This window comes from Seriola lalandi, unplaced genomic scaffold (assembly GCF_002814215.2).
Source record: "Seriola lalandi dorsalis isolate HSWRI2012SDOR001 ecotype SW California unplaced genomic scaffold, Sedor1 jcf7180002054954, whole genome shotgun sequence".
In the NCBI taxonomy this organism is placed as follows: domain Eukaryota; kingdom Metazoa; phylum Chordata; class Actinopteri; order Carangiformes; family Carangidae; genus Seriola; species Seriola lalandi.
In genome coordinates this window covers 686,882-698,039 of record NW_019525505.1, presented here as the reverse complement: position 1 = coordinate 698,039, position 11,158 = coordinate 686,882, and the positions used below count along the sequence as shown (strand labels likewise).

At 42.8% G+C, this 11,158-nt stretch overlaps 1 protein-coding gene across 1 annotated transcript in view; it reads left to right on the top strand.

Annotated features, from left to right (window-relative positions):
• Positions 1-11,158, top strand: part of nfatc1 (nuclear factor of activated T cells 1) — a 48,128-nt gene that overhangs the window by 20,609 nt on the left and 16,361 nt on the right. Inside the window, exons 7-8 of the mRNA XM_023394890.2 lie at positions 5,252-5,307; positions 8,719-8,851. Of these exons, the coding sequence (XP_023250658.1) occupies positions 5,252-5,307; positions 8,719-8,851 (189 nt within the window). The remainder of the gene's footprint in view (positions 1-5,251; positions 5,308-8,718; positions 8,852-11,158) is intronic.

The window sequence follows — 11,158 nt, the reverse complement described above, 5'->3', positions numbered from 1 at the left end:
CCCTCCACCTCCACAAACACAGACACACACACACACACACACCGCAGCAGCTTGCATGCAACTTAACAAATCCACCGTGTTTTCAGGGTGGGGGGGCCAGGAAGGAAGAAGTTTCAGTCATCAGTCAGAGGACAAGGGAACTCTTTCAGCGTGGGGAGAGCATGTGTTTATATTTACTGTACGTTATGAGGGCTTGGGCACACGCCACCCCGCTGTTTCACTCTGGGCACCAAAGTCTTACTCCACCCAGCCCCAATTAAGGAGCACAAGGAGCTGTTTGATTCCCTTTATAAACCCAACATGACAAATAACTGTATTGTATATTGTTTGATCGCCATGACTCTGTGCAGCGCACCACCGCTGTGTCATTGACTGCTCTGTGTTATGTCTGTTCTGAGAAAGTAATGATTTGTATAGACCATTGCTAACGAAATGTGAATTGTAAAGACTTCTGCGCGGCTGGGACGCCGCCAAAGGAGAGAGGAGGTTGGGCGTTGTGAGAGTTGGAGAGAGGCTCTGGGCTCTGGGCTCTCGGTCTGTACGGTCAGGGTGGTTTCTGGGGAGGTTTTAGCTTGTTTAACTTAGATAGTGGGCTAGGGAGTCAGAAACCATACTGTGCTCATTGAAATTTGGTAGGAGAGGAGCTGGAGAGTAACTGCTACTGAAGTTTTTCATTGGGTTGGTGCAGGCGTTGTGCAGATGTTGACCTATAACTCTGGAACATTCTGTGGTTATCAATTACATTCTGTGGTTATCAATTATCCGCTACACTCTTTTCAAACAAAGGCATCCCATGCATTCAACTTTTTAAAGCTTTCTTTTTTCTTTTTTTTTTTTGTGGCTCTAGAGAAGTTTCCTGGCAGCAGGTAGCTGGGCACAGAAAACAAATTGCTCAATTGAAATTTTTCTATCTCTGTATTGATGTGAAAAATGATGTGAGAGTGAGTCAGAGAGAGAGAAAAGCAGACGAGGGGAAACGGAGAGAGAAGGAGATCTGAAAAACATGTTTACCTCCTGTGGATTGACGTCGACGGCGAAGGCTTCCCTTCTGGAGAGGTTCCCGAAGTGAAGAGAGGCAGGGAGGGAAAAAAGACGGAGACACAGCAGAGGGTTGTATTTTATAGTCGTATGAACAGTTTTTTAAAAGTTTGAGCTGCTCTGTAGGAAGCAGTAATCTCACTGGTTGAGTTAAGTCAGTGGGTAAAGTTTAGTTTAGCGTCATTCACGGACATTTTGTTGTTTCTTTTAGGTGAACAAACCGAACTGAATCACTTCCTGAAACGATCGTGTTTAGTCAGTGCAGCTCTCGGTCAGCTGTGAGCCGACGTGCAGAGATAAGCGAGTGATTCACGTCATTCATTCTCAGGGATACACTCACGTGGATGCCGTTCTTTCCTCCGAGCTAACGGCTAATGTGGCACAAGACACTTACAAAGCAAACGCACACCTTCAAGTTCCCCCCGTTGTCGTGACTGAGCTCGCTGATAAACGCAAACCTCAAATGTTAGACGGACCCGTGTGAGAGGAGAGTAGAGACTCGCTGAGTGTTTGAGCTTTATTTTACTTTATTTACTGTCACGTAACTTTATTTTTAGAGCTCATTTAAGGGACAGCTTGAGCTGAACAAATGCTGCACAAAGGACAGTTGAATTAAATAAAAGCAAGTAAAACAAAGTACATAAAAACAAGAAAAGCAGGGAAGAGACAAATTAATATACTAACAAACACAGGAAAACAACAAGAAGCAGATACTCAGTTTGAACATGACCATGGACCAGAAGGGGGGCTCTACATTAGGAGCCTTAAAGGTCATCAGCAGGGTCTTAAACTGCATCCTGAAGACTGGGGTGATGTGCTCGTGTTCGTTTGTCCCAGTCTGCATCCTAGCAGCTGCATTCTGGATCTACTACTGAACGTACCACGCAGTGATCGTGAGCCGAGATGATAGTGGCTCAGACTGCTGGAATCAGAATGAGAGTGAATGAATCTTTTTAAATTAACCAATTGTAGTGATTCAGGACACTGAAAAGAAGGGCTTTATACATCCTTAATGAAGTCAAAGCTTCATTTAACATGTTTTTCAGCAGCCGATAAAATGATGGCTGTCTGGTAAGAATGTGTCTCTACTGCAGTGAAATAAGAATATCCAGTGGATGCTCCTCACACACAGACCTCCTTCCAGCAGAGCGCCTAGCTGCCGAGCATCCTGTACAACTTCCTGTACGACAAGCTGTTTTCCTTTTCAATTCTATTGTTTACACAGAGGTTTCCTTGCAACATGGTTTTCAAATGTTATGTTTGATTTATTGTGCCACACACTGACTCACTGGTGTGTGTGTGTGTGTGTGTGTGTGTGTGTGTGTGTACGTGCATCCCAGATGTCTGCAGCTTGCTCCTATGGTGATCACAGAAGGATTGTGTTATAGCTATATGCTGCCATTTGTTATTTCTGTCTGTATAAGGTTTTTCTTCGTTGGGTGATCAGTCTCAGAATTATTGGACAGATACAATAGCAATATGACAATACAACACAGAGATGGGACAAAATCTAATAACTAAATAAGATAAAGGGAAAACATTCAGAAGACAGACCGCAGTTGTTGCAGAAATCAACAATATTACAGAGGTGACGGGTTCACAGATGGTGATAAATGATCTGAGCAGAATTGAGAAAAGTAGTTGAAATTTTCTAGGGGGGAACCTTGAAGCTTCTCACATTAAAGGTGCTGCATCACTTCCTTCTCTGGTGGTTTATCAGTCTGAGTCGCACAGTGTCGACGCAGAGTGTCTTCACATATCCTCTTGTCTCGCACCGAAAATTTGCATGTCTCGCTTTACTAATGTGGAATTAATGGAGACGTAATATCGTCCATCAACCTCTCTTCAGATTGCTTTGTCTTGGATTATCTGTGCACAGTGAAAGAAGTAACATTAGGTTCTGTCTTCACCAGAAAACCCAATCAATGTATTTGCAGTATCGATGCACAGTACTGCATTTTTTACATTTTTCTAATTTCTATTTGCAGCACGTCTTTAGACTCTATCTGCAGCCACTTCCATGTACAGCTTACAGTATATACTGACTGTCGTAAAACCAAGCATTATTTTGGGCGCAAGTTGGCTCTCTGGTTTTTTTTAAAACTGGTACAGACATACAAAATACAAGTTATTATAGATAACAACCAGTGTATGAGTAATAGTCTGAGACATTTGACTGGCAACAGCGGAGGCCTCAGTCTCCAGGTGCTGCCTGAAATACTGAGCACATCAGGCTCACAAACGTCTGGAGTAAATCTTGGCAAGAAATGAAAATACTGAGACCACAACCATGTCCCAGTTCCACAAAATAATTTTCAGCAGGTGCACTGGAAAAGTCACCAAATTAAGTATAATCAGAAAAGTCTGCAGGCCTCAGCATGTTCAAAAAAATGTCTGAAAACATGTCTCCAGAATTGACAGCTCATTGCTCAGCCTCTCTCCCTCCCTTAGTGGTGCATTGTCCACTGTATCTCTGGGGCCGGTTACACAAAACACCTTAAGTTTTCTACTTAAATATGACATTTTATGTTTAATATCTCCTTAGCTGACGGAGTTACTTAAGGGTGTTTCACAGAATCTCTTCCAACGTCTCCTTAGTTAAGGAAACCTAACTCTAAGGCATTTGCGGCAGCGGAAGAGATTTTACAGCGGTGAAATTCTACTGCGTCGTTAACACATATCATCATCATCATTTTCCTGGGATGCGTTCACTGTCGTCATTTATCACCATTAACTCAGCCCTGTTGCAGTTAAGACAGACGAGTTCTTTTGTGCAACAGTTTAACTGACTTTAAGTGATTCCTTAAGTATAAGACCAAGATAAGGAGAAAACCTTAAATACCAAGGTGAACATTTTAAGGAAACCTTAAGGATAAAACTTAAGGTGTTCTGTGCAGCTGCTTTTATTTTAAGGAAACCTTAACTCAGACTTTAAGGAGAATCTTAACTTAAGGTGTTTTGTGTGACCTCTTTCTGAACAGCCTTTGTGCACACATGTATTTAATTTTGTCACGGAGGTGTCATTCTCTTTCCACGTGATTTTACTTCATCCTGCAGAGCGGCAGCTAAAACTTAAAGTGCTAGACAGGGAGGGAAGTGGAGAAACAGCAGAGTGAGATCAGAACAGAGTCTCCTCAGACATAATAGAAGCTGCACCTCCTCCATCTCTGCCACATCACAACTCCCCTCTGCACAAACAAGTGGTGCCCCATCCATCCACACAGTGCTGTCTGCTCCTTCCAAACCCTCCACTTATCAAACTGCAGACGGCCTGTTGAGCAACACCGGCACATATCTCATTTAATCTTCCTCAAGACAATCTCGCCACAGCTGACCTTTCTTCTGTAAACTGCAGTTTCCTTTCCACGTAAAGCCACTTTCACAGTCATTTCAAGTCTTTTTTAGAGGCTTGTTAATGAGTCAGGGGTCTGAAGAAACTGCTATGGTTTCCTTCTGTGTCTAATAAATTGGTAAAAATATAGTTTTACTCACACCTCATTGGGCAGAATGACAAATTAAGCTTGCTTTTTTAGCGCGGCTGTGTTTTCCAGCAGCTCGTACGATGCCTCGTTTTATTGCCTGATGGGAAAACCTCTTTATTGTGGCGAGTTGAAGGAGAAAAAACACATTACCAGAAAAGGAGAAAGAATACCAATACCATTTAACAATCATTATATGGGGATAACAGAAAGATTCCTATGAGAACAGAAGAAATAAGGGGGTTACAAAAAGCCGAGGCGAGTTGTCAGTTTCCAGTCGCTGCGTATTAACGAGCCGACCAGCTGCTCCAGCATGTTGGGATTCCACACGGCAATGAAGTCAAGGTTTCTCTCATCCACCAAAGATGTCGCTCATCTCTCTGGTATGACTCTGGGTTTTTTAGGATTGCATCAGACTCCTCTCTCTCTCTGTCCCTCTCTCTTCTGTCTGTGTCTGTGTCTGTGTCTCTCTGTGGGTTTGTTGTCTCGTTCTCTCGTTCTGTCTCAGGTTTGTCAGACGAGGATATGAGCTCATGAGCTGTGGGTCAGACAGGATGACGTTTGTGATAGCCTCAGCTCTGCAGCGCTTTTATATATCACTGATGTAACAGATAATAATAACAACACTCGTTCCATTCCTTCATTTCTATTGGGAGCCAAGAAGGTGGATTATCTTCTGATTTGTCATTACAAACTCCTCTTTTGTCTTTCTTTTTTCTTTTTTTTTTTTTTAGACGGTCACCACCTCTGGGAGACTGAGGCCAAGGTTGAGAGAGACACCTCAAAGCCTGTAAGTGAGACATATGACACTGTTATTGTGACGAATCTGGTCTGATTTCAGGATGAAAGTGAGGATAAAGCAGCTGTTCTCAAACTGGAAAAAGTGGACAAACATTTTCAGTCTCCACATTAACAGAAATAAAGATTTCTCAATTACCAATCTAGATTTACAGTTCACATGGTTCAGCACTTTACTTTGAAGGGTCAAATCACCTTAAATGTAGATGAAGTCCTTTACTTTGAAGGGTGAGTTCATCCTAAATGTAAATAAAGTCCTTTACTTTGAAAGGTCAGTTCACCCTAAATGTAAATAAAGTCCTTTACTTTGAAGGGTCAGTTCATCCTAAATGTCAATAAAGTCCTTTACTTTGAAAGGTCAGTTCACCCTAAATGTAAATAAAGTCCTTTACTTTGAAGGGTCAGTTCATCCTAAATGTACATAAAGTCCTTTACTTTGAAGGGTCAGTTCACTCTAAATTTATCTCCACCACTGGAAATAAATAATAAATGAAGAACCACTGCTTTATTAACCTTCTCATTTTCATTTTAATCATTTATATTCTATAATTTTTTCCTTCAGTAGCATCTTACGTGCTGTTGTTTATGTTTATTTGTTTATAGGAAAGTGAAACTAACGATGTAAATGTGCAGAGGTTAACTCGACAGCTACTTTTGCTCCCCAAGCTATTGAAACTACTTCAGAGGAACAGTCTTGGGAAATACTCTTATTCTCTCACTGAGTATTAGATGACAGGATCGATACCACTCTCTGTGTGTCATGAAAATGTAGCTACAGCCAGACTCTGCTTAGCTTAGCTTAGCTTAACATGGAGACTGGAAACAGGAGGAGCCATCTCGCCTGGCTTGTCTGAAGATAACACAATCCACCTAAAGCTTCACTTCTTCACATATTAAATCTCATTTATTTAATACCTATAAAAACCAAACTGTACCAATGACAGGTTTATGGGAGGTTCTCTGGATGTTGTTGCCTTTGGACAGAGCCGGGCTCGATGATTCCCCCTGTTTCCAGCCTCTCTGCTAAACTAAGCTAAGCTAAGCTAACTGGCTGCTGGCTGTTGCTTCATACCGACTGTGCAGACATGACAGCAGCTAACTCTCAACAGGAGAGCGAACGAGCACATTGCCTAAAAAGATATCTATTTACACCACGCATGCCTCATACCACAGAATGGATACACACACACTGGTCTAAGTGTAACTGGAATATGACTATAGGTTTTCTTAGCCTGGGGTGGGGGGTGGGGGGGCATCAGTGTTGTGCTTCAAACGTGTAGAAAAGGTTTTCAAAAGTTCAACCTTCAACCTGTGGGAGTTTGAGTTTTGCAGTCTGTTCTGTCTCGGTCTGGGACAGCTGAGAGAGAGAGAGAGAGAGAGGGGGGGGGAGAGAGAGAGAGAGATAGTGGTGGGAGTCTGGGAGATAGACGAGGGGATTAGACGGTGTCTATATGTGAAGCGCTGCACCTGCTCCCAGTGTCTTCCCACTGCAAAACACACACTTTCTCTCTCTCTCACACACACACTCATACAGTGACTGCTGGGACACATCTGTCTGCTTGAATAGACAAAGGGCCTCTCTCCCTTCCTCCCTCCCCCTTCCTCCCTCCCTCCCTCCACCACTCAGCCCAGTCTGCTGGATTGATCCCATTTTAAACACTGACGCTGCCTTGGCCAGGTTTGACCTCTGCTGCTGCACCAAACCACAAATTCAGAATACCTCAGCGCCTCCGTCACCTGCACACACTGACCTCCACCAGGAGCGAGGTCGGTCTGGGACAACAGGGATGATTTAGTTTTTATTTCAGGAATTGTTTCAGAGTACGGTGCTGGTTGTTGTGATATTCATGCTTCTTACACAAATGAGACGTCCCCTCGCTCCTCCGTGAGTCGAGATGTTTTTACACTACAACACGTGTGCACATAAAACTTTCAAACGCAAATGAATGATTTCACTGGTTCCTGGGTTTTGGATTTAAAATTAAGCTTGTTTTTCATAAATTGTACAAATTGACACGTTGGACGGACGCCACACAAAGTGAAATGCTGCAAATGTTTCCTGTTCAACCTGGACACAGTTACAGGTTTTTATCAGTTAATCCTCTGAAGGACGGATGGATCGCTGCGAATAAGACGAGAGGAGAAAAGCCTCATCTGGCTTCACTTCACTTTACGACTGCAGTGATTTAATAAAACGTGTGTCAGCTTTCACCTGGACATGTCAGGGCCGGCCGTCCTCCAAAGCACCGTTTTGTAGACAGATGACTTCCTCCCTGGCTACCGAGCAGCACCTCCAACACACTCAGACATATATATTCACGCGCACACACACACACACACACACACACACACACACGTGTGGGGGCTGATGTGTTCACAGGCTGAACCCAGAGACATGGTCTCTCCCGGCCTTCGTTCCCTCCCCAGACAGCAGGAAGCTCTGCTGGGGAAATAAACTATCTGGACACCCCCCAGTTCAATTCATTCACGTCAGCTCAAGTTATTCACTGTTCAAACAACCAGGCCTCTCTATCAACTCAGCTTCAGGGTCTCTCTCTCTTTCTCTCTCGTTTGGGATTACAACCAGATTTTCAGATTTAAATTCCCCCCCCCCACACACACACACACACACACACAACCTCAGGCTTTCGAGAACAAAGCTAGGAGCTAAGGTCTGCAGGCGTGCACAGAGTTTCATAACAATAACATTTGTGTAAAATTGATCTTAACGACACAGGTTTATAAGTTTACGATTGAAAGTGACTGAAAAGTTAGGAAAGTTTAGATCAGAGGACCATTGGAGCAAAGAGGTAGACGTTTAAAATTGTCAGATTTGGTACGATCCAGATCTCAAATCCCCTTTACTGACCGGCGCTGTGTCTCCCAACCGTCTCCACCAGACAAAGACAGAAACAAGGCAAAATACTAATAATAATGAATGTGAGAATTCATTCAAGAAGAGACGGAAACAAACAGTTACAGCAAAGTTACAATAAATTCATCATGAAGTAGTTTTTGTGCTAGTGTGTGCCCCCCCCAGCTATGAAAGATCATAAGTAAAGAATGTCCTCCTCAAGTAGCTCAGTTTCTCTCTTCTCTTGTGTGTACATGTCTTCTTACATAGTACAAAGCCCATTTTAAACTTAATACAAGATAAGATGATGTAATATTTAGTAAATACGTTCTATAGCAGCATGAGACCAGATAAAGAATGAAAACGATAAAAATGAGCAAAGGAAATAAAGGAAATGGAAGAATTAGATAATATTAAATTAATGCTAAATGCCAAGTCAGTAGAAAAACTATTTGTAGCATAAACCAAATAAGAACGCTTTATTCACTACAATAACTTCAGCATTCCTTCATTGCAGTTGTTAAAGTTGTTGAATTTGTTGTTTTGCAGAATTCGCTCCTGGTTGAAATCCCTCCGTATCGGAACCAGAGGCTCTCCACTCCGGTCCACGTCAACTTCTACGTCTGCAACGGCAAGAGGAAACGAAGCCAGTATCAGCGCTTCACCTTCGTCCCCGCCAGCGGTAACGCTCTCCTCCTCATACTGACACTTACTGCTCCTGACCAATCAGGAACGAGCAGGTCAAAGGGCTCAGAGTTAGATGTTTTAATGAAGACGAGATATAAATGACTTTATTTAATCTCTCATTTACCATGATGTCGAATAGATAAAAATACCAGTTAAAAATCAACATCAATTAAAACAAACATGCATCCATCCATTTTCTACCGCTTATCCTCTAGTAGGGTCACGGGGGGGCTGGAGCCTATCCCAGCATCTTTTCGGGCGAGAGGCGGGGTACACCCCGGACAGGTCGCCAGTCCATCGCAGGGCAAACACATAGAGACAGACAACCATTCACACTCACAGCCACACCTATGGTCAATCTAGAGCATCCAATCAGCCTAGTCCCCATTTGCATGTCTTTGGACTGTGGGAGGAAGCCGGAGAACCCGGAGAGAACCCACACAGGCACGGGGAGAACATGCATAAAACAAACATATAAATACAATTAAAAAATAATGTAATGACAAGAATCAATTAAAACAGGTACAAACAGAAGTGAAAAGGTCAGAGATTAAGAATCTAAAATGAGGAAGAGGGAACTGGAGCGTGAGCCAGTCTTTAGTCCTGCTCTGATGTGGTCCAGTGGACCAGACTAACATGGATGTAAGATATGAAGGCAGTTTTTTTTTTATAAGAGCTTTGTAAATAAAATAATCCATATGCAAATCACACCTCTCAGAGAGAGAGAGGGATCATCCAACTTTCAATACAGGATGCAGTGATGAGTGTCATAAGCATCAGCAGGTATGAACCTGAGAGCAGAGGTGGACGGGGCTTTAGAGCGTCAGCTGAAGTATTACTGTACTGTACTGTACTGTACTGTAGTTTTTGAGGAAACACTAGGAAATAGAAAAAGACACAAAGGTAAGAGAAGCTCGTCATTTTGATGCTCAGAGCACAGGATAAATCAGGGTGAGCAACGCTGGCCCCTCCCTCATTAAAACCTATACGGTGTCCTTGAGCAAGACATTTGACCCCCGCCAGCTGCTGCTGCAATCAACTCCAACAGATCAGACTGTGGCTGCACCAGGCTGCCTCTCAGTCCGTGTAAATGGCAGTTGAAAAAGTGGGATTGCTTCACACTTTTCATGGGAAGCAGAGCTGTTGTGGTGTGAGTAATGGAGATAGAATCAAGGATCGGCTTGTTGGTGGGTGGATTTGTGGATTTTTACAGCAATATTCCTTTGAAGGATGAAGCTGTTTCACGGGTTCACTCAATTTCCAATGAAATGCATTCATCCAAACATATGGATGCACAGTATTATTATTCATTCAGGATGTGAATAAGGTTAAAAGTAGTCTTTAGAACACAATTTCCAACATAATCCACAGAAAGATCCCTGTCCTCCTGGAGATTCCTTTTCTTTTCCTTTTTTTTGTGGTTTGATATATGTTTATATGTTTAAATAATTTATTAATTATCATTATGTAAACCATCATCTTTGCCGTCATATAAGCTGATGGTTATCAATTCATGGGTGGGGGGGTTGGGAAGGAAGGAGGGGAAAGTTGTTTCAAGGAAGACTTGAAAGATGAATCCAAACCACTCTGGAAAAGTGACAAACAATGTTCAAAATCAATAAAGATAAGTGATACAAATAAAAGAAAAGAAATAGTCTTTAGATATGATACGTCAAGAGTTTTATGCTGGTGAAGCCTAAAAACCTTTGATGAAAGAAAATATCACCAACACGTTTAATAGACAAACAGTAGTCAGGCCTTTCTTTGACTTTCCTGTCATCACTGCAGGACTCTGACTTTCACATCCCAGACTAATTACAAACACTTTATCCCAGATTTTACACGTGAAGACGAGAACAAACTGTTTGTATTCCCTCTCGTCTGGTGGTTTCTCTAGGGAGGAACAAAGCGACGTTAATATTCCTCCATTGTAAAGAAAATAAAATCCATAAAATGTGTTTTTTTATTTTTTTATTTCCCATACCTGTAGCTACATGAACGCTGCAGCGACTGGACGCTCGAGGGTGGGGTGAGGTGGGGGTGGGGGGGCGTGGGAAAAGAAGCATGTTATTTGAATAGAGAACCTGTTGCCAAGCTAAATATAAACACTGACCCACGAAGCTGAAATGTTAAAAAACCGCTGCTAATTGCGCTCTGGGCTCAGAGCGAAAATCCAGTGGGTGGTTCAAAGCTGCGATTCAAGTGAACTGGCCCAGCCCTGTATGTGGGCGACGGAGTGCCCCACTGTGAAAGTGGAGCATTGTCCTCGGGATGCAGAGAGTGTAAGGGAGGGGACAGACTG